The following is a 24,334-nucleotide window of genomic DNA, read 5'->3' as shown; positions in this document are numbered from 1 at the left end:
GAAGGTATGATGTTTTCCTAAAATTATTACTACTATTAAAAGTATAATCTTGCTATCTTGTTAGAGGAGTCTAAATTTAAACTGCTTCACATTCACTTTGCTTTTTATTGATGTTTCTGGCATTAATGCTAAATCCTTTCCAATTACAGTGCTACCTTTTCAACCTCTGCCTTTGCCTCCTCATTAGTTTTTAAATGCCTTATAGGATACTCCTACAGGTTCTTAAGAGGATTCTGGTGAATGATAATTCACAATAAAAAGTGTACCAGTTCTCCCCACATTAAATCATTAAAAGCAAATGCATCCACTGTTTTCATTCAGACTTCTGGAATATGTCCTCAAAGATGTGTCTTCAACCCTCCCCCAACCTCCCAAGTTCAGTCTATTCAAATAAAAGTGTATTTTCTGTGTTAAACTGCTATCTGTTATACAATCAAAGGTTTGGCACCTGCTTTGATTTTATGCTCTCTGTGCTATGTAAGAGTAGTGTTTAACCATTAATTTATCTTGAGGTTTTGTTTGTGTCTCTCTCAAATGTCCTTCAGATTAAGCATTCAAAGGCCTTTAAAGCTTTTGGAATCTAATTTCTTAAATATCCTCACTGTTTTAAAATATGCTCTGCTGTTAATTAGCAGTATAATAAGCTATTCTTACAGTACAATTTAATTCCTAATTTTACACAGCCATAGCTAGCAGTGTTACTCAATGGTCAAACAATTACTTAATGACACTTATTCCTGTTACTTACTACAGGTATGTGCAACCCTCAACCATAAATCAGAGAAACAGATTATCATAAATGCTTTGAAATTTAGAAAAAGCATAAACAAAAAAATATTTTATCCATACAGAAATCAAAGAGCTAATGTTGAGATTTACAGATGCATGGAGGACCCTTGTGAAACGTAAAACTTAAACCAGCATTTATGATGAGAATAATCAAGCATAGTTTTAATTTCTTGGTGTTTCCTATTGTATCTCACATCCTTCTCTACTGCAGCCCCTCATTTACTAGAAGATAAATTTGAAACAATCATCTGAACAAATGAATTGTTTTTAAAAAATAAGATGCTTATCTGTACTGTCGAGTTGAGTGCATGTTTTGGCGGGTTTCTTCCTCCTTATGTGTACTTCCTGCATCAAGAAAAGCTCAGTAATTAAAGCTCTTCTTTCTTCTATGACAACTGTTTAACCTTTCTGAAGTCTGTAAATATTTTAACAGTATCTGTTGATAACAATTGGGTTTGGGCACTAATCCACTGCCAGTGGGCAGCTGGCAAGCCTTTCCCCCATTTCCACCTTACAGCACAAACACTGCGTATCTGAGTTGATTCTAGTATATTCTTTTACCAGAACGCATGCTATCCCCAGATCAGAAGTAGATGACCAAGTTAAAAGTACCATAAATCAGATACCACACCACAGCCTAGAGTTTGTTAAATTCACTCTTTTATCAGTACATCAACATACAGAATCAGGAGCCTGTGTTTCTATTTTTGTGTTAAATCATTCCGTTTAAGAGGCAATTGATTCCTTCATTGCAGAAAAAGCTTGATCTGAAATACACTTGATGCTATGTTCAGAACTCGATGTTTCTCATTAATTTGGTAAAGCACTAACCCAGAAACCTCTGGACAAGCAGAACTTTCAGCCTCATGCCGGACACCAATAAATCCCTGAACCTTACAGCAAAAGCAGGGACAAACCACAGATAGCTCTTTATTTAAAAGTAGCAGCTACATACATGCATTGCCTAATATATTATAGAATTATAAGAAACAAAATAATTTCCCCATGACTTGCAGAATATTATGATTTTCTTACATCTCTGCTCTTTAGATTTATCTGCAGACTCAATTCAAATTTGCATTCTCTATGGCAGAGTCCCTCTTCTGAATGACCATCAGGATAAGGTTGCCCTTAAAAAAGAGGGTAATGGCTAATATAAGTTGAGAGACCAGCGTCTTGTAAATATGTGTCAGTAATCTATATGAAAAGTTCTATGTTTGTAAATACCAGAAAATGTTAGTTCTTTGACTATGACACATGCCTTTAAATAGCAGACAAGAAATTCAGAATTGAAGATCAACTGTTCTTGTTTATCTAGATTCATTCTTATTTCAGCCTCTCATAACTAAAGGGAGAAAAAGGATAGTTTCACCAACACATGGCCACAAGTGACTTGTTACATGCTCTTTTACAAGCTACACTCTCTCAGAATGCAGCGATTTATTTAAAACAATCTGCAGAAAAGCTATTTTACACAGCAATTGTTTAATAAATCTTCACTTGCTAGTTTTAGAATTTACATAACTGACTTGAAGAAAAAACTACTTTTACAGAACATTTAGCTTGCTCAAGCATTTATCTAGCTGATAGCTGAATACTTCTTTATCTAATATAACAAAGGCAACATATAGTGATGTGATATGAATCACTGACAAATCAGCAATTGCACAAGAAGCAAGCCAATTGCAAGCTGAAGTCAGGATGAGATCATATTTGGGATGTAAAGGTCAGTGTTTCACATGGGGCTTACAGTTCAATGTCAAAGATTATATTCTTGTTGAATTACACACACCTCACCATAACTAAGTGTAATTTTGCTAAAAGCACATTTCTTTGAGAAACACAACTACAGCATCACTTAAGTGAACAAATTCAGTTCAATTGTGCTGCTTTATGCCCTACAATAGTAATTTCTAAAAGCTGATCAAATCATAATTTATTTTTTTTTTAGTTTATTTACAAATAATCTCCAATTTTATACAGGGACACAAGTTAAAAACCTTTTACAAGCAAAACCTCACATTATTTAACATCAACTGACAAATCACCCCTTGTCATTTCATAATACTCTTCCAAAAGGTATATATTTGCCATCACTTGCTGAACATCATATTAAATGTCCTAATCTTTTGATGCAAGTGAGTGAGGGATTCAACTGAACTACAAAATATTGTCTGGGGGGTACTACTTTGTAAAACCAGGCGAACAGTCGCTGACAATATGACAGGATCACTTTTGTCAGTGACAGTAAGTAGGTCAGCTTAGCAAGGCTGTAACAGCACACACTGAGCGAACCAGTAGGTTCTTGCTACATGCCAACTTTTTTTTGAATATCAAGACTGCCCTCTTTTTGTTTTGTCCCAACACACGACGTCCCCCGAGGAGCACAGCCTTGAAAGTATCCAAAGGCGCATAAATTTATTCCCACAATTCAAGGTCAAATTTATCACAATTCTATATAATGTGTTAGGGTTAAGACACAGGACCAGTGAATGAACGGAAATTATTCTCCTTCACAGACTCTTCTCAGTTACAGCACAGAGCACACATTAATTTAAATCACCAGTTTAGTCCTCATAATCCAAATGTAAATTTAACTCAAGCCAATCAAATGCACGTGTTTTGCGTTAAAGTTTCAGGTTCTAAGTACTTGCATTGCAGTGATCCGATTGTAGAGACAGCCATAGAATCATCGAATCACTAGGTTGGAAGGGACTCACTGGGTCATCTCAATACAATCAGACATTGTAAAAGAAAAGTACAGCACAACATAAGAATGTGCATTGAAGATGACAGCCCATCACAAATCTGCTGCTCTTAACACCACAAGAGGCGATTGTCTCAGCTATACCCATTAGCAAAGAGCAGAACATTATGATTTGCTTTACAATCGTTAACACAGGAGTTCCTACTGGATTAATGATACTAAGATTGAATGTTCCCTCTCTGAAATGTGAGGAACCGACTAGAACCTGGCTGAAGAACAAACACACAGCTTTCCCTTCAAACTACTGTATTGTTGACAAGATAAGGAAGAGTTTAAATGAAATCAGGACTCTACTGAAGAAGAGACTGCAAGGAAAAGCTCAGAACCATTGTAATGCAATGAAAACAAAAGATTTTCTGAGGTGCATATGGCAGCTAAGTGCCTGCATTCACATCTTTGAAATCCCTCCTGAAGGCAATTAGGGATGAGGGGGTTTTTTATTCTGAATGAGGAGGAAAAAATCTCTTTTATATAAAAGGGCATCTGATCACTTCCTGAGTAAAATTAAAAATAATCAGAAGTCCTGACATGCTTTATGTCTAAGAGTCTGAAATACCTATCAGGACAAATGGAGGACGTGAAATACATATCTGTAAAATCTTACCTATAAACCCGAAATTAAAGAGATTCAACCTCAATCTGCAGCAACAGTTACTTCAGAGGATTATAAAACATGACTTAATTTTGTATACCCGTTCCTTAAACACCTCCAGGGAAGGCGACTCGACCGCCTCCCTGGGCAGCCTGTTCCAGTACCCAATGACTCTTACTGTGAAGAATTTTTTTCTGATATCCAACCTGAACCTCCCCTGACGGAGCTTCAGGCATTCCCTCTTGTCCTGTCCCCTGTCACTTGGGAGAAAAGGCCAGCTCCCTCCTCTCCACAACCTCCTTTCAGGTAGTTGTAGAGAGTAATAAGGTCTCCCCTCAGTCTCCTCTTCTCCAGGCTAAACAACCCCAGCTCTCTCAGCCGCTCCTCGTAAGACTTGTTCTCCAGCCCCCTCACCAGCTTTGTTGCTCTTCTCTGGACACGCTCCAGAGCCTCAACATCCTTCTTGTGGTGAGGGGTCCAGAACTGAACACAGGATTCGAGGTGCGGTCTCACCAGTGCTGAGTACAGAGGGAGAATAACCTCCCTGGACCTGCGGGTGACCCCATTTCTGATACAAGCCAAGATGCCGTTGGCCTTCTTGGCCACCTGGGCACACTGCTGGCTCATGTTCAGTCGGCTGTCAACCAGCACCCCCAGGTCCTTCTCTTCCGTGCAGCTCTCCAGCCATTCTTCCCCCAGTCTGTAGCGCTGCATAGGGTTGTTGTGCCCCAAGTGCAGGACCCGGCATTTGGCCTTGTTAAACCTCATGCCATTGGTCTCGGCCCAGCAGTCCAGCCTGTTCAGATCCCTTTGCAGAGCCTCCCTACCCTCCAGCAGATCCACACTTCCTCCCAGCTTAGTGTCATCTGCAAACATGCTGAGGGTGCACTCAATGCCTTCATCCAAGTCATTGATAAAGAGTGATTCTGTGATTCTGTGATAACTAACATCTAAGAAAAGGTTAATCAAGTAATATTACAATAGTAACATCATTACAGTAATGCCATCTAAAGCTAGAAGGCAAAACTGGAGGAGATTACCTCAGTCACATGAACATAAAAAAGTCACAGAAAGCACATCCTTTTCCTAGACTACTTCAGTTCACCTACTAGAGCTCTTCTCCTGCCATACGGTTATATTAGTAAAGCATTTTCAAGTATCTGCTGCATATTCACTCACATAAAATCTATATCATGTTCCTGTGTAGGTTACTGAAGGCTTTGAACTGACAATCTACATACTCGATAGTACCACTGTCTGCCTAGCCTACTGGAGAAATATCTTCCCAATGACTTCTGTAGGAAGGACCTGTGTTACCTATCCTACACACAATTCAATTATCTTAAATAGCACACATTTCTACATTTAGATAAGAGGACAGCAGCTTACACCCATCTCAATATTCAAGTGATTAACAGCATTGTGCGTTAATAGAAAAAAAATGGAAAAATCAAGAAAGTATATGCCAGCAAGTTGCAGCCTTAACAATGTTCTCTTCACATAAAGTTTGACATCATCATTTTAAAAAAAACCAAAAAACCCAAGGCAGAAACAGCTCAGACTATTAACAATACAATGCTGTGATACAACCATAGTGACTCAAATCTAAACTTCACTACATTTAATGAATTTTTAAACTGCTTCTATGCAACACCAGAAGCATTATAAATCATTTGTAGCAACTACTTTCATTGGGCAACTTAAACAACAGACGGTAATCTCGTAGCTACTATCCTACAAGACAGCTTTTTGGAGAACAGAAGTAAGAAACAAAAATCCAAACTCCAGCCTTAGATTAGAAACTGCCAGATGAAAAGCCACTGAATAGCAACCAAAAATAACCTTTTGAGGCCACCCAGGCATAATCTTTAAAGAAACAAAAAAGCCAAACAAGGCTACTTCTTAGGAATCTCGAGCATCACACAGAAAAAAGTTTAGATTTCACTATTTCTTTAGCTATCAAGGCTGTAAAAGCCACATCTCCGGGACTCGTGGCACAACAAATTCCCACCTTACTCACCTGTGACTCTCCCACAGTTTTTGTAGCTTGGAAAAGTTGCCTTTCTTTCCTTTCCAGGATGTCAGCTCCAAAAAAGTCATGACAGTGCAGCACACATGATATGATACTACACTTCACTAGGCAGCCCCAGGTATAAAGAGACTTCTCCCTAAACCATTCTATCCTGTCACTGGTAATTATTTACTGCTACACCTCCCCATGCGCTAGAGACTCCAAGAAAAACAAAGTACAGCACACAGATGTTTTCAGTACATGACTGAACAATCTAATTTGCGTTAAGGTTTCACGATATTTTACATCCTAAGACCTAGCTTCTTCAGTTGTTCTTAACTTCACCAAACAATCCAAGATGAAACACCATTACCCTGGATGCCTGCCTCATGCAGAATGAGATATCATTTTAACCTGAACCAGTTGAGAGAGAGAAAGAAGGAAAAAACCACTTTGGTGTCTAGCACTTTTTGAAAAATCACTGTAGTTGCCTTCAAATTTTAAAGACAACCTATTTTAAACAATTTTTTTTTCTACTTAAGAACAAGTACTTATCAACACACGAATCCACCTAATTACCCTTAATATATGGGCCCTGAATAAAAAGATTGCAAAAAGTCACCAACAGCTCATGGAGACTGGGTATATAATTTTTTTTTTTTTAAACAGTCTATCCCCCACCACCTAAGTGCTTGCGTATGCACTATTCTCATAATGCAACAGAACAACCTCTTAGTGACCTAAACTACATTTTTAACTAGCACAACTCCTTTATTTATGCAAACTTCCTGCTAGCATGCAGACAACATGGAGATAGAAAACATACAATCTGAATGAAAGGCTTGAGCAAAGAGGGAAAAGGTACAAGATAGACAAAATAATTTTATAAAGACGTAAGGAGGAAAGAGACAATCGACTGTCTCTGAAGGAAGAAATTCAGAACCTGTCTCATCTCTGCAGTCCCACGTCTCCCAAAGCTGAGGAAAGCCTAGATTCTTGGAGTCTGTTCCAAGTGTCTTTGTACTTCTCATATTGATGAACTCACTGGCAAAACATCCACCTCCTCCAGGGCTAGTCCATTTCCTACTGCCATCGGCATTACCGCATTAGTTTAAATGGCACAGGTCCATACAAATGTTTCAACTCAACAGATGACCCAAGTGGGTAGCAGTAAGAAGTCATATCATGCTGTTATGGTTGCACTATTTTTAGTTACATACAGAACATTAGGGTTGCAAACTAGCACCCGCAAAAATCAAGGAAAGCTAAAATTAAGATTGCTTTATGCGAAGTTAAGCAATTGCTTTCTGCACTTGGCTGTTAAGATGGTCTGTACTTAAAATCCCACACTGTATGCTCTTGGGACGGGCCTTCTCTAGAAATGAACTGGGAAAAAAGAACAAGAATGTTTCTTCTACCCTTAGTGCCCTACTGGTTTGAAAACTTAAAGAAACCGTAATACATATAAAGCATGAGACAGCAAAGTGAAAAGGCAAAACAAAAACAGAGAATAAGGCCACCAAAAGCCATCCCTGCCACTGTCACAGAGTTCCTGTATGACAGAAGGCCAGTTCTTTACCCTGCCTTTACAGGTTTTTTTTGTATGTTCCTTATTTACGGATCTATTTAAATAATCTGCTATCCAGTTTGTGTCCAAACTCAGTACTACCGGCAGCGATTAGGACCTGGGCTTTAAATATATGAAAAGCTTTTACACTGTAACATGCAAAGGGATACAGGCCAGCACTTTAATAACGTTCCCGCCAGGTGAAGGAAACTCATTACTATTAATGGCATACTTAGATGTTATGGTGATAACCAGCAAAGGAAGACTAAGGAGTAACTTAATAAATGTGGTCTTTGGGAAGGCTTCGGCTAATACAGTTTAAATGAAACTGGAGCTGTACAGAAAACAATAAGGATAAAGCTAAATACCAGGCAGCAGTGGATTAAATGAATACAATACATCTTAATGCCACAGCCCTACAAAACAAAGCATTCTGTGAACACAGGCATTCACGTAGTTAAAAGATGCAGCTACAATAACATGAAAAATGAGCAAGTGACACCTCACAGGCAAAAAAGCCCAACCCAAACAGCAAAAGCAAGAAACGAGGTTCTGAGCAGTCCGAGAAGTACAGTTATATCCTTACAGGAGCTACTGCAACTTCTAAGAATAAAAAAACGAAACCCAAAGGTGTTAAAAGGTGTCACAAACGTATTTTAAAGGGCTGAGTTCCAGCAGAGGAGGGGGAAGCCCCGCAGCAGCCCGCGCCCGGCACTCGCCTTGCTGCAGTACAGCATCCACAGCTCGTACAGCCGCTCCCGGGATGCCATGCCTTTCACCTCCGCGACGACAACTGCATTCAGGATCCTACCATACTCCGTTCCTGCTCTTTCCGCAGTTTTCGCTCTGTTATTTCGATCGCAGCCCGAGAAGCGGCGGGGCTCAGCCCCTCCTGTCCGGGTAGCAGGCGGCGCAGCACGGGCGGCGCTCCGGCATGTCCACCCCGCTCTCGGAAAGCCAAATCGCACCCTTCAGGCCCTCGGCGGAGGGAAGGAGGGACAAACCCCCGCTCGCAGCCCGCAGAGCCCACGGGAATCGCGCCCGTCCCGCAGACCCGACCTGCGGCCTCACCCCGCGGAGCCGCCCGGGCCTCGCCACATCGCCCGCCCCGCCCCGCGCCCCAAGCCTAGCACCGCCCCGGGGCGGGGGCGCCATCTTGGGGCGGGGCCTGGCGAGGCCCAGGGGAGGTGGCTCGCCTCGGGGACAGCAAGGCCTGCGGGGTGGGTGGGAGGATGAGCGAGGCGTGGGGAGGGTATTCTGCTTGATGAGGGTGGTGAGGCTCTGGCACAGGTTGCTTAGGGAAGCTGTGGCTGCCCCATCCCTGCAGGTGTTCAAGGCTAGGTTGGATGGGGCCTTGAGCAGCCTGGTGGGAGGTGTCCCTGCCTGGGGAGGGGAGTTGGAACTGGATGATCATAGACTCATAGAATCACAGAATGGTTTAGGTTAGAAGGGATCTTAAAGCCCATCCAGTTCCAACCCCCTGCCATGGGCGGGGACACCCCGCCAGACCAGGCTGCCCAAGGCCCCATCCAGCCTGGGCTTGAACACTTCCAGGGATGGGGCAGCCACAGCTTCCCTGGGCAACCTGTGCCAGTGCCTCACCACTCTCATGGTGAAGATATTATTCCTTATGTCTAATCTAAATCTGCCCCTCTCTGGTTCATACCCATTGCCCTTTGTCCTATTGCTACAAGCCTTTATGAGTAGTCCCTCTCCAGATTTCTTGTAGCCCCTTTCAGGTACTGGAAGGTCTCTATAAGATCTCCTTAGAGCCTTCTCCAGGCTGAACAACCCCAGCTCTCTCAGCCTGTCCCTGTATGGGAGGTGCTCCAGCCCTCTGATCATCTTTGTAGCCCTTCTCTGGACCCGTTCCAGCTCAGGCCCCTTCCAACCCAAACCACTCTACAATTCTATAATTCTGCCCTCTGTTCCTCTCTTGCAAGACCCCACCTGGAGCATTCTGTCCAGTTCTGGAATCCTCAATATAAGAAGGCTATGGAGCTGTTGGAACGGGTCCAGTGGAGGGCTACAAAGATGATCCCATGGCAGGGGAGGTGGAACTAGATTATCTTTAAGGTCCCTTCCAACCCGAATTATTCTATGATTCCATGATTCCACCATTCTATGATCAATACTCATGCCCTTCAGCCTCGAGAGGAGTCTGGCTGTAAAAGGACCTGCATTCCCAGTCCTTGCAGGACAGAGCACCTCAGGAAACCTCTGTACTGCTTTTAGAAACGTTATCAAACCCACACATGCATTTGCCATAGGGTCCCAAGAGGCCAGCCGTGTCACCCAAGGAATGTGGGTTTATACACACATACAATCTGCTACCGCCTTAAAGCAGCCCGTGCCTCGCATGCAGAGCTTGCGTAGGACTGGAAACACTCCTGAAATAGATTTCTAAAGGAGAGATGTGGAAAGACATTCCTCAGCTTGCTAATGCGGCTCTTCCCAAGCATACTGGTAGTACGCTGGCCCTCCAGCGAACTCCTGCTCATTCAACAACATCATCGTTTTAGCCTGACTTGGAGGGCACTCCCTTGGAAGCAGGCTTCCCTCCATCTCTGTCTGCTCCCTTGGAAGGTGGGTCTGGAAATTAATGTTGTGTTGGTCTCTAAATCAGGGAGAAGGAAATTTAAGGAGACCTAGGCCTTCTCCCCAGTTTGCTGGGAGAACCGTCAACCTTCTGCCACTGGTTTATCTCCTCACCTGGGTAAATCTCATATAACTTCACATGATGAAGCATTTATTGCCATCTGTTCCACAGCTGATTCTTTTGCAGGGGATTTCCACACCACTGCAATGGTTTAATGCAAGGTTTGGAAATCCTTTGCAAAGGCATCGACCATGCAGTATCATCATATTATCTGCTGCATAAAAAGTTGCTAGCAATGGATGTCACTAAGAGCCCAAGGACAGTCTAAGATTGGTGCCTGCAAAACACATTTGCATATTGGTCTTGCTTTTAGAAGACCAGTGAAGTTTCCCGAGAGAAATTTAAGAGATAGACTGTGCTCAGTGTTGTATCATGTGGATCAGCAGTGCGGGAGTGGGAGAAGTATCTTTTACTGCAGTTTCTAAACATAGTTCCTAGCACAGATGGAGGGACATTGACAAAAATGAGTCTGTAAAATTATTTTTAGTCGACTGATGCATGTGCTCTGGTAGTTACTGCTAGCCACAATAGTCTCCCTCCTTGAGGCTGCGACATAATTTTTTCCATCAAGAAAAAAACAAGAGCTCTGAGTTCAACTCTGTTCCCAGGGCAGGATCTGCTATGCTTAAAACCATGCTGGACCCCTCTCTGTGAACAGGTTTGAGGAATGGAAGAGACGCTGCCTCTTCCCTGAGGGGTTTAGCTCAGGGCTTGAGTTACTGCTAGGAGCTGCTCCCTAACAGCTGACCTGCATTGCCATTGAAGCAAATGCAAACCATTGCTATTTGTCCCTTACGCTATAATATGGGAAAATTAAGCTCTTTGTAACACGCTTTTTGAGGTACAAGGTTTTATCACATCTTCTAACAGCGTTTTCTGGACTAAACAAAAGCCTATTTCAAACTTTTCTTACAACTTGCTCCCTTTGAGGATGCTAGGCCCAACCAAAGCCATGTACAAATGCCAATCCTTCCTTGAGATACTGCTCTGCTCTCCTGCATTACTGACTTTTGCAAGTGGCAGCAACAACTCCCACGTTACAGAAGTCCTGCAATAGGCTCTAGTGAAGCAAAAAACCCCATCCTCTGATAGGAAAAGGCAATTTCTCCCTTGCTAAGTTCTGCTGCCCATGTAGTTAAGATGCTTCCAGACTATAAAGCAGCCATTTTCATTTCTGCTAGAGTTATAGTGAATAGTTATCCCAGTAGGCCTAGGAAATCACTGCTGCTTGAATAGGCAGTTCTTGCCTTATATAGGAGGGAAAGTAAAGCATTAGTGTTTTGCAACAGGATAGGCTCTTCTGCTGGCATACAGGATGAGTGGTCTCCTGGTCTGACCTTCTAGAGGTTTTCCTAGGCCAGGTAGCTAGCTAACTGTAAAGTTGTTAAGGTAGATTTTGGATGTCTGCATCAGAGGGCATAGGTCAGGTTTAGTCTCTCCTTGTTGGTACAGACATTCAGTATTCACTATGATTTCTTCTCACATGCAAATGAGAAATAAGGAAAGAGGTTAGCGGAGAAAGGTGGGCTACAGCTTCATCCCCATCGATGTAGCGTAATTCTAGGTGAATTTATGTTTCAGCGTACTTAGCTTCATAAACACTCAGTTAAGGATACGGGAGTCAAAGAAATGAGCTTTACCAGCTATATGTGAGTACTTTAAAATGTGAATGTTTATGGATCGGTCCAGCTGTGAAAGCTATTTATTAGACTTTTCATCACCTTCCATAATTATGTACCAATTGTTTCATGAACCTTAAATAGCCAGGCAGGCAGTGTTCATTTGTATTTCATTGTCCCTTAGCTGCTCTCTTGTGGTAACTGTCTGTTTATGACAGGGGTTGTTTCTCATATTTCTTTTATTACTTGTGGTTTTGTACTTTATCTCCCTTTAGTGGTATATTAGTAACTCAGTCATCTTACTGTCGACTGAATTTGTCACTCAGTAAGTTCAGGTAACAGAGTGGGTGTGGGTAGGGAGAAGTCATGAATTTGTGGTTAAGGAGAGATTCAACAAAGGAGTGGGCTGCATTGGGCTGCAGCTTTAAGTGTAGGGATGTCTGAAGTGACAGGAAAAAACACACGCCTTATAGTAATGCTTTTCTTAAGCTGTACTTATTTTCTGTAGAAACAAATTAAAAAGACAGAAATCTGTATCTGACTTTCAGATACTCTCAAGCCTGTTGTTTGGCTCCAGGGCTTCTCTTGAGATCATGCCCGAGGCCAGCAAAATTCATACTGAGATAGGACTATGGCAAAGCTTTTATCTGAGGTTTTGCATGATGTCTTAGGGATAATGCTTTGTTTACTAACAATGAAAACCTGAAATATGCTTAGAAATTAATCTACTTCTCAACTCTTTTATCTTCCTTTACAAATAGACCCTTGCACAGAAGCAAGGACTAATATTTACCTTCTAAGTAAGCAAGTGACTTTGACAGCTGAGAGTAAAATTCCTGCTATCAACAGAACATTTTGCTGTATGTAAAGAAATAGGACTCTGTGGATGCTCATTTTTAGACATTTATATTGTGTTTGTGTGGCAAGGTTTTGGTAGCAGGGGGTCTACAGGTATGGCTTCTGTGAGAAGCTGCTGGAAGCTTCCACTATTTTCAGTAGAGATAACACCAGCTGGCTCCAAGTTGGACCCGCTGCTGCCCAATGCTGAGCCCATCAGCAATGGTGGTAATGCCTCTGTCATAATATATTCAAGAAGTGTGTGAGAGAACAGAGCAACAGCAGCTGAGGAATGGAGTGAGAATTTGCATTTGGTGTGGCTTTTAGAAAGGATCAATCTGGCCCTTGCAAGACACCAAGGCCTCTGAGATGGTATTTTGCTGAGGGTAGCACAGGATCAGCTTGCCTTGAGTTTCTCTGGCTATGAGTGCACAAAATGGGTGTGCAATTGTTCCATTGTTCAGCAAACCTAATTAGAGTTTAATCTTCCTAATGTCACCACATTCACATTGTACTCCAGGTAGTTTAGGGCTTGTTAGTTGTTTGAAAAATTTGTAAATGGGAAGGAATTTCTTTGCCCCTTAACACATAAGCTGGCATCTAGGGTTTTTAGTTGTTTTCTTTCAAAGTGTTGTTGGAGACTGGCCACAGCTGAATCTGGGAGGTGATGGTCTGGCTAAAATCATTAAGTCCCTATGGCCCCTGGCTTCTCTGCTTTCGTATCTGCTTTCATATATGTGTAAGCGATTCACCAGACTTAAAATGAGGAAGGAATTTACCCCAGGGTAGCCTGGGACTGTGGTGGGTGGTTTTGTCTCTCTCTGTCCTTTCAGCTTGTTTCCACGGGGGCTTCAATATAATAACTCCCTGCTGTAAAAGGCCCAGGCAGTGACTTGATTGCTTCTGCTCATTTTCTGTAGCATAGGCTTCCTGACCACAGGCCTTAAGTTTGCAGCTGTGTTAGGAATGTTCCTGGGTGAGATACATTTTTAAGACTCTTGCAGATTAAATATATAGTATGCGTCTGTACGCTTTGGTTTGCTGAGGTTCTTATAAGCTCTAGCAGCCAGTAAAGATTTGTGGATGTGTGTTCAGGCTTAGAACTGCCCCTCTCCTCTGCTCTCATTTAGGTTAGCTATGCTAGAGCTAGCGTGTGTAGACTCATGCTATCTCTGTTTTGCAGATGCTCAAGGACATCTTAACAACTTTAACAGTCGTTTTGTGCAAGATTGCATTGTGAAAGCATTCTCCTTCTTTCACCAAAACTGATTTCAATCAAGGTAAGCCATCCCTTGCTTTCCACCCTCTTATTGCCAGTGTTTAGTGAAGTTGCCATACTTGCACTTCAAATCATTCTGCTTTAGTTAAGAAGTTGTTTAGTGAATGATTTCATTATGTTCCAGTGCTCAGCAGATCTGGATCTGTAGCGTGGCTCTTGAAAGCAATCACTGTGTCAGGTAAAAAACCAAACAAACATGGCAGCAGCCAGAGTTTAAGGATGTGTAGGTGTTAGGAGTCTCTGGTGGTCTGTCTGAAATGAATTCCCTCTCAGCTCACAGGGTAAGGTTGTCCCAAGAATGCCGGCTATAGCAGCTTGGGCCTGACTCCTCTTGGTTTGGGAAGAATGCAAATGAAGGGAAGTAACTAAGGGGAAATGGGCTTAGGAAAGCTCCAGCTGCTGCTAGAGGGGGGAGGATTCTTGCAAAATGCCAGCACTGTAGCCTCCCAGAAGTTAGATGTTGGCTGCAGCACAGTGCTTGCTTCTGAATGGGATGTGAAACCAAGGCTCTGCCCTTTTGAATCCTCCAGGGACTCTACTAGCCCAACTCCTGACACAGAAAGGGTATAGAGACCTGAATGATGGCTGGTGTTATAAAACTTGAAAGCAGAGTTTTAAAGATCCTGCAGTGCTGTATAAACAGTGTGCTGCTAATGTGTGTATTAGACTTGTAGGGGCCCACTTGAACAGTGAATGGATTGTAGGCTTTAACATAATTGGTCTCTCTTCTGGTTTCTAACCCCAGACTCTAGAGAAAGTTGCTACTTCTCTGTGCTGCAGAGGGTCAACTTGAGTTCCTGTCTACAAAACAGTGTGAGGTCCTTGTGAAACAGAATAGAATAGTGTGGGCCCTGAGCCAGAGCAGGATTGGTGCAGTCCTGCACAGAAATCTGGACATAGTGCCAAATGGCAGTAGGAACTATTGGGCACCACGGCTGTCTTTTTCATCATGGCCTGAATAAGCAACTGAAGATTTATTTTGATATCTGTAGCATTACAAATAGTCATTGACAGAAATAATCCTTATTAATAAAGATGGTAAATACTGTAAATGCCTTGCTTTGTCTTAGTAATCTAGTGTTACAGCTGCAAGTTTGGTATACAGTACCTCCATTTGAAAGCTTCCACGTACGCTATAGGCTTTCTTCAGGAAACGTATCAAAGAGCTAGGCAATAAAACAACCCCTCGAGGTTTCCTCACTGCTAATTTATTGGTAGACCAACAAACAATGTTTGCAAGCATACTTGCCTACAAAGAACTATGCATGTGCTAAGTGGTTTGTCAGTGCTCCATTCACTCAGCTCTTCTTACCTTTGCCATTTTTGCTAGGGTTTAACAGCAAGACCACAGCATGCAGGAGGAGTCATCACTCCTTTATATAGAATGCGTGGTGCTGCAACCACAGGAACAGGATAAGAGAGATTTTTTTGCTCAGTAAAGAGAATGAATGTTTTTTTTCCCCTCCCTTCCTCTATTGTCATTCTCTAAACGAAAGACAGCAGTAGTAGTTTGTGGGGTACTAACTTTATTGTTACTGTCTGTAAGCAGAGGATCAGAGTAAAGGGTAGGTCAAGAAATATTTCTGGTTTTTTTACTGATAGAACATGTGCCATCAAAAGTGCTGGAAATGCTGCAGCAGAATTGTTTCATGTTATTTCATTTTTCATCTGTCTCTGTTCTCTGATGATATGAGACAAAGGGTTTTTAACACATATGGATTCCCACGGTACTGTAAAACCATTTTCACAGTATGCTGATAAAAACTGTCCTTGTTTTCAAAAACCTTCAGACCAAGCATTGCTGTCTCTTTCCTTTAGCAGTAAAAGTTTGTGTATGAGAGAGAAAATAATGTAATCAAAATGCATGGTAATGGATGTTCATATCCATCCAAGCTTCACTGCTGAAATTCTGTATTAGAAGTAATTCAGAGTTCATAGGTAAAAAGACTAGAAGTTAAAGGATGGATACCACTTTTTTAATGCAGAGGAAAGCCTTTTTAAACCTGCACAGGGAAATGTTTTACTTGAAGATTACAGATTTTGGAGCTCAGGTATGAGCAACTGAGGCAAATACAACAGCATAGTACTTTCTTCACTCAAAGACACTTTAATTGCAGTTGAACTTAAAAAAAAATATTGTTTAGGAAGAATATTGTGGTGAGTTTTCAGTCTGATCTTATTAATCCCAAAGATGCTCAGAGTTGTGTTCATTTGGGCCCTTATTTGATATGGTGTAGTGCAATTCTCAGTCAATCAATATATTTCCATGGTCTTTAGAAGTCTGAGCCACAGGCAACCTTGTTCAGAGCTGTTTTGAATTTATTGGAAGGGCAGGCTGAAGCTGATGTACTCTGGAGCTATTTAGATAAAGTTACTCTGCTCTGATCTTCTTTGAGTTCTAGCAGAAACTTTTTTTCTCAGTTTGTTTCACCTGAGCAATGGAAGGTAACCTGAGTAAAAGTTTTGCGCTACCAGTGCTAGCTCAGGCCTTTTAAGAATTTTCCATTCAGTCTGGTAATTACAAGTACAAACCAGTATTATAACATCAAGGAAATGTTTCTATGTGAAAGAAAAAAATATAAATATAAATTCCAAGACTGTTTTTCAAAGAAAAAGGAAACAGCACAGTTTTGAGTTGTTCTTCTGGAATTTTAAAAATTTCTTTATAAGCTGGGTTTTTTTCCTACTGACCATTCCTTTCTCTCCTGCTTGCCTTCTTTTTTCTCTTCCTCCACATCCACCTTTGAACTAATCTTCACAAAATCCTATCACATGCAGTGCCACATTTTTGTATTTCCTGCTCATACTGCATGGATCAATATGGATCTTTTTATCTCACTGGCTTCTTGTTCAACCAAAACGCTACATGTTTGTGCTTTCTTGCATTTGTCTCTCCCTGAGTCTTGTATGGTGATTTAATGAAGCTACAAAACTTCAGGGGTAGATCTTTAGCTGGCCTGTCTTTATACAGCTCTAGTTGTGCTTCTAATCGGTTTTATAAATGGTATCACTCCTGTCAGTCTCTCTTGGAGGTGCTTCTTCAGCCAGAAAATTGTAGCCTTTAACAGTGAAAGCAAACTAAGGGAAGATTGTGAATTTAAGTTGCTTCTGAATACCTCTATGCTTTGTCTGGATCAAAAGTTAACTTCTTTCTGATGGTTACGCTAAGCAAATTGAATTCACTTACAGGAACAACTGCTATATGCAGGCCTGTGCTTGCATTTCTCAAAGATCTTCAATAGAGTCATAAGACTTACACTCTTTTTTTTGTTGTTGTTCTTTCTGTGATCATGCTTGCTCTGTGGAGCTGGCTTGTCTTTTGGATCCCGTATGGTCCTTCATAGTCCAATACAGGGGCCACTGGGCTGGATGATGAAGTTTGGAACTTGAGAGAACAGAGTAGGGGCAGCGACATGTGAATTCCTTATTGTAGCTACAAACATAGAGTAGCCACCATCAATTAGAGCAGCGATCTGACTAGTTGACTAACTTGGCAGCAACCACAACCATGAGGAGGCACTGAGAGAATGGTAGATATGAAGCAAATATGTATGATACTTGGTTCAAACTTCAAGACCTCAGCTCAAGAGGTTTCCTCAGCAGGAGGTTACTTCTCTCTGGTTAATAACACTCAGTGGATTTGTCTTCCAACTACTCCTCCAGCTTCTCCTTGAATCCTCCCAAGACCCTATGCCACAGATGGGCTGTGCACTGCAGCAAGGGCTGTGGGTTGGTCTTAAACTCCAGAGCCAAAATATCTTGTTAGCCAAATGATATCCATGATCTGAGGAGTCTGGTTATTTGCATCTGTTCCAACTTCCCTCAACTAGTATGCTGTTATGACAGCTGCTTTTACATGGAAATTGACTGCTTTTGCACTGCAGAAAAACTAAAATGTAAGGATAATCTGAAAATAGCAATGAGTGTTTGGGTAGAGAAACATACCCTGCTTACCAGCAACTGCAGTGTCTGCTACCAAACATAAAACAAGCTGCAGGAAACTAGAAGACTTGTTAGCAAAAATTTCTATGCTGTGAATTCCCACCTCTCCCTTCCTCTGTCACTCTTGTCCTTAACATCTGCTTGAGATTCTCTGAGCATTTGCAAACAGAAGCAAGCAAAACCTTTCAGTGCTCCTTGAAAACCAGGAATTGCCACCACCATTCCCGTCTCAGGTGGAGAAACTTAGAGAGGTTTATGACCCACCCAAACTCTAGAAGTAGCAGAGTTAAGAATCCAGACATCCTAACTATTGTTCTTATCACTGGATAGTATTTCTGTTCGTTCTTGCCTTTGGCCAAAGGAATGCTGGCATTTAGCCTCCACATCACTACATAGCCATATTTCTCAGTTGCACTAATTGAACTAGATACTTTGTTGGAGTACATAGGCGTATGTTAATTGCCATCTAGGGAGACGGTCTGTTTTCTCTTTACTGTGGTCTTCATGAAGGCAAAAGAAATATTTTGGTTCCCTATTCTAAGGAGGCAAGTAAATACTGTGCTTGAACTGCTGTGGCATTCTGCGAAGCTGGGTTAGCATGGTAACCTAAGCATGCTAACATATGTATTACTTACACCGTGCAGTTCCTATAAATGCACAATATTAGGCATTTGTGAGCAAGAGGAAACATGCATTTTCACACCTCTGCCTGGAGAGCTGAATTGTTCATGCTCCGTTTCTCTCTGGATGAAGCATGGTGTTCTTACACACACCAGACAATTGCAGCAGCTGAATAGTGTGCTTTGTGCAGTAAAGGACAAGCAGGAAGGCAGAGGTAGTGTCCCATGTACAAAAGAAAGGACGAGAAGGGCAAAGAGTAGTTCTATTTTCCTCTCCAGTGTTGTCAGGGAAAGGCTGGTGAGGATCACTAACAGGCTATTGCTGATGGGTCATGTGAGAGTGAAATAATGGCTAAATGAGGTCTCTGACATTAGCAAGTGGAGATGTGAGTTTTAAGCAGTCTACCTCACTGCTCTAGGAACTGCTTGGTTTTATTCAAGGACTATATTATCAGAATATTTACTAGACAAAACAAAACCAAAGCCTACCATTTAAAGCCCAGATTTAAAATTAAAGTATACTAGATAATGTTGCGGAGTGTCCTAATAATTCTGTGCTCTCTGTGCTGCTTTCTCTTTCCAGAAGTCTCCAGCACTTTGCTGAAGAGCAGTAGTATGTTTGCCTAACTACGCCTTGAAAAAAAATATCTAGACCCTCCTACTTAAATGAGAAGAGGTATGTTAAGATGTGAAAGCCTTTAACTGTGTTTTGTTGTATTTTATTATAGCTTTCATTCATTGTTGCACAGAGTGCCTACTGGCACAGGGTTCAGTGATGATTAGTAGGCACATACATGATTACTTGAATGATAATTAATTCTGCAATAGACTTCTTTCAGCACAACAAGATGTTGTCCTGTTTCTAATCCACACTGGTGGATGGTTATTTAATTCCCTTTGCATGCAGAATAGCCTGGCAATTGATGGATTTGGCTCAATCTCCTGCTGCAGCATATCAGTGCAGCTCTGAAGTTACTTAGAGGTAGGGTGGTTAACACAAATTAAACATCTTCAGTTCATTAACATAAACAGTTCATTAAAACATGCCGTATAAAGGTGGTGTGATTTAAGGATCTGGAAAAAGTCTTTCTGGAAGAATCATCTGAGAGAAGACTGTAAAGTTTGTTGGACCAGTGGTAGCGCAGAGGAGCTTTTTTTGTGTGAAGAATTTGATGCCATATACGGTGTTCACCTTTTTTCTGATTTTCTTTGCATCTTTCTATCCTTTTCCTCCTCAGTCAGTACTTCACTGGATATAAATATTAACAGGACTTACTTTTCCGTTCCACAGTACGTGATAATTTAAATAACTGTTAAAAGTCAAACTGCATATTGCCCTGGTAGATATAGAACTGGAATCTATTCTGAGATCAAGACTTGTATAAATGGGGAAAATTTAGATGAAAGAATCAGACCTTCCTATTAATAGCTATATCCAGTGAAGTAATGACTGAGTTCTATGCTTACCAGGGTTAGCAATATGCAGCCGGACCTGAAACAGTTCTTTAAATTATCCTGTACCGTGGAACAGCTGGATAATTGTGAATATTTTTTAAAGTATTCCCTCTCAGCCCCTAAAACGTGAGAGAAATTGGATTTCCCTCTGGACTGCAGAAATGTAATTTGTTTGTAGTACTGAAGGAACATTCATTTGAACAAGGATTTTGGAATGCATTCACTGTTTATTTAGCGTGGGAGCAATAACTCAGTGCATGTCAGCCAGCCTCTGCAAAGAGACAATTTTGGCATTCACTGCACCCTAGTCAAGGAATCTTTTGCCTTCCCTAGGTTTCAGTAAATACTGTCAGCCCCTAAAGTTGGACATTTCATACAAGATCCAAGAACCACCTAAAACGTTGAGGAAGCAGATGTCAGGGAGATAGATGTAACCTGGCGCTGATAGGCAGTTATCAGTGAGCTCCAACATTTGGCCTTGGAGCTCCGCTTGGTGATAGAGCTGAGTCTTGTAGGAAACAGAATTCTGCAATGCCCATTTGTCCCATGGTATTTGTTCAATTTTTTCTTTTGTGAGAGCCAATGAACTTTGCTTCCATTTCAATACTTTGTTACTCTCTTTATCCTAGAAACAGGAAAAGTCTCCATTTCACATGGTGGTGTTAGCTTTTGCCTACTAATCCCTTCTATTTAGCACAGACGTGGGAGGAAGTGGTGATTAAAAATTTCAGTCCCTTCCTGGTGTGTAGTTAACTGCTGCATCCCTGAAGACTAAAAAGGTTGGAATCAAATGGTTCTTGGTAGATGTTTATCAGTCTGTGTCATTTACTGGCTAACACTGTAAATCAGTTGGGGTCAGTTTGTTCACTTTTTTCCCTTTGAAAATCTGTTTTAGGAATTCAAAAGGAGGAAGCTTCATTACATTCAAGTTGCTCTCTGTCTGGAGCTACAAAGGTTTGTTGTTCAACACTGAAGCAGAGAGAGTGCTATAACAATAAAGAACCTCAGTTACAGAAACAGCATTGCTCCATTTCGGAACTTTTCCTCTGTTGCTTTTTTCTTGTTTGGTGCAGGGCTGGAACAAACCATGACTTGTTTATTCTGATTGTCATTTTCTTGAGCCTAAATCTTAGACTCTCAAAACCAAACTGCTTCATGGAATACACAAAGCTGGTTATACAAATGTCTTATATCACCAGTAGGTGAGGCTTCAGATCAAAAGAAAATACTGCACTCCAAAATCAGATTTACAATATTATGTATTTGGGGAAACTCACTGAAGCATGTAGAGGCATTGTCAACATGATTCGTCAGTTAACTTGGCATGCAGATGAACACCTTTGTAGATCTAATTTATTTGAAAGATCTCTCTTTGCAACTACATAGTCTCCACCTCCATGGAACAAATGAGTGTTTGCGGCTGTAAGGAGAGAGAACAGAGGGAGGTTTGGGAGACTTACTGGAGTGCAGCTTTGCTTACAAGGTCTCTGGCCAAAGAAAAGGGATGCCAGTGTTGTAGCAAGAAGGGGAAGAAAAAGAGTATTCTCTGAGGAAACAGACAGGGGGAATATGAAGCCTCTCCCTTCACATTCTTCTATCACAAACCACTTCACCGATACTGATTTTAACTGTATCCTTATTAAATAACACAGGCTAAGGTGCATTCAAACATTTCCAAACAGGAGGGTTACATGTCCTCTTTAGTATATTAAGCTCTATTCTTCCAAGCTTTCTGGGTTACTTCTACCACCTGCCTTCATCCTGTTGGACTTCCATGTCATCATGTTTGCTTGACTGTTGTATTTGCCTTGATGTATTGTTGCTGTAATTGTAAGTACACTGTTCTGGGCTTGATTTTTGTCTGCAGGCTGGATAGGTTGCTTGCTGGGACTCAATGGAACTTGCAACAGGCAGTGTGAGCATTCCTCTATACAGGAAGTTGGTGCAAAGTTGTCACAGTGCTTTAATGTCACATCTAACTCTATTTCAAAGTGTAATCCCTTGTGTATAGAATCATAGAGTCACTTAGGTTGGAAGAGACCCTTGAGATAAAGTCCAACTGTAAGGCAAACTGGTGGGTAGATCTTTGGTATGATGAATGATGTAGGGAAACAGTTATTGCTGTATGGATTGCACATGAGTTCTTTGAACAATGGATGTTAATGCAAGTCCCCGTGAAAGGCCATGAAGTCTGGCCTTGAATGTCTGGCAACAACACCACATATTTGCTTCACATAAATGGACTGTGTTTAGCCCTGGCAGTGGGAATACCTGTGTGCAAGGACCTGGCAGATCACCTCTGTAACAGCGTGTGACCTGGTGAGAATCTGTGCAGAATTTGGCAGCTGGTCTTCTCTCTGACTTTCCTTTGCTGCAATCAAACTCCTTTTTGGAGCCAGTTTCAGCTAGTTCCTGTTTGGAGCACCTCTAACCAGGTCAGAGGTCCTGTAGAACAAATTTGTGACTCTGAATCTCCTCTGAGCTCTGAACTATGTCCACTGCTTTTTGTGTACCACAGAAAAGAGCTTGAAGTTATCCTGGCTAACTGATCTGCCAAAGCCTTTCTTTTATTCAGGAGACAATACAGCTCAGGAAGGGAAGAACTTTCAGTCAAGGTGGCAGAAGGCTGTCATTCACCAATCCCATTGTTCACACTTCTACAAGCACCTTTCAGCTCCCTGATTTTGGCTGTCTGAAAATGACTTCCATTGTACATGTGAACAGCAAATGTCTCTGAGATACCATCTGGCCTACCGGGCTTGATTTTTGTGTGCAGACAACTAGGCAGCAGCCGACCAACAGGGGAGCGAGTAGCAAAGGGGCAAGTACTTGCACTGTGAAAAGTGAAACACTGCTTTTATGCTTATTAGCATAACTAGATTTCTGTTGCTCACTCCTTTTAACTCCACCAGCCTTATCTGTAACAACCAGGAAGTATTAGCCAATAAAAAGTGAAGACCACGGCAGTACTCTTAATAGCAAAACCAGTACTGGAATAACATGGCTAATCACCTATTTGTTAAAGTCTTACTGTTTATTTTATTGCAGGTCACTGAACAAAAATCAGTCATGAGATGTTAATCTCTCTCTAGCTGTTTAATCTTAACCACCCCCTTGCCATTGTTCTACTCACGTGCTCAGCAGCAATATCCCCTCCTCCTCTCTTGTAATGACCTCATTTCAAAGTACAATTTATCTCTACTTTGGCTTTTAAGGGGTCAGTCAGGCTGATGCTGGTTGAGTTGGAATGAAGTTTGCTCAGGTCCTGGCACTGGCTGCTGTCTCCTGCTCTGCTGAGTTTGTTTACAAGAACAGAGGCCTCTGTTTAGAAGCTGGTGGATGCTATGAGCTCCAGGAATGAACCTGTGCTGAATGTGGTGGGGCAGACGTGTGAACACAGGCCATAGAGCAGAGGTAGGACTATGGAATTAAGTAATAAGTCTTCTATAGAGTCTCTGTGCTGTGTAACCAGGTTTCCAGCCAGAGACAGAGAGGGATATGGAAAGAGAACCATATGTACCCAACTCTTATCCCAAGGTAGAGTTAGTAAAAGAAGGTTGTGATAGCCCATCTAGTGCTCTTGGGCAGCGCAGCATGGACATACAAAGATACAGAGTCCTACAAATGGGAAATACAAGACAGCTAGACTTCAGTGCTACACAGGCACTGCAGGGAGAAGCTGTTTCATTAGCTTAGTCCTTTAAGGAAGTAAGAAAGCAGGATGGCTAAAGGAGAAAGCTGAAGAAAATGGGATCAGTCCTGTGAGGCACAACCCTCATGTCACATGCAGTGAAGCTCATTCCTGCCCCACTCTGGATCATGTGTGGGCATTGCACAGCACTGTGGACAAGGGGAAGTGTGTACTCCCTGATTTCTGGAGTGCTGCGTCCTCTCTTTGGCTCTATAAAGGTGGCATGTCGAGTTGAGAAGCAGTAGGGATGCACTGGGAAAATGTAAGCTTCCAACACACTGGCAGGGAAGCAGGAGAGAAGTGGCAAAGGGAAGAGGAGGCAACGTCAGTATAAGGGGTGGGAAGGAAGGAAGGAAGGAAGGAAGGAAGGAAGGAAGGAAGGAAGGAAGGAAGGAAGGAAGGAAGGAAGGAAGGAAGGAGCGAACGACTGCTAAGATTTAAAAAACAAAACCCAAAACACAAACACAAGCTGCAAATGTATTTCTAGAGTTAAGGCAGAAGACATC

The 24,334-nt window shown here is 41.8% G+C and overlaps 1 protein-coding gene across 3 annotated transcripts in view; it reads right to left on the bottom strand.

Moving 5' to 3' along the window:
* Positions 1–8,816, bottom strand: part of NBEAL1 (neurobeachin like 1) — an 86,681-nt gene extending 77,865 nt beyond the window's left edge. For all 3 annotated transcript variants that reach the window (XR_008450366.1, XM_054069824.1, XM_054069825.1), the window contains exon 1: positions 8,446–8,816. Coding sequence is in view for 2 of the 3 variants with exons in the window: in XM_054069824.1 (XP_053925799.1) it covers positions 8,446–8,496 (51 nt within the window). In the remaining variant the exon portion in view is untranslated. The remainder of the gene's footprint in view (positions 1–8,445) is intronic.
* Between the last annotated feature and the right edge of the window lie 15,518 nt (positions 8,817–24,334).

Source organism: Cuculus canorus, chromosome 6, assembly GCF_017976375.1.
Source record: "Cuculus canorus isolate bCucCan1 chromosome 6, bCucCan1.pri, whole genome shotgun sequence".
NCBI lineage: Eukaryota > Metazoa > Chordata > Aves > Cuculiformes > Cuculidae > Cuculus > Cuculus canorus.
The sequence above is the reverse complement of the archived record's forward strand: the minus strand, read 5'-3'. Positions and strand labels throughout refer to the sequence as shown.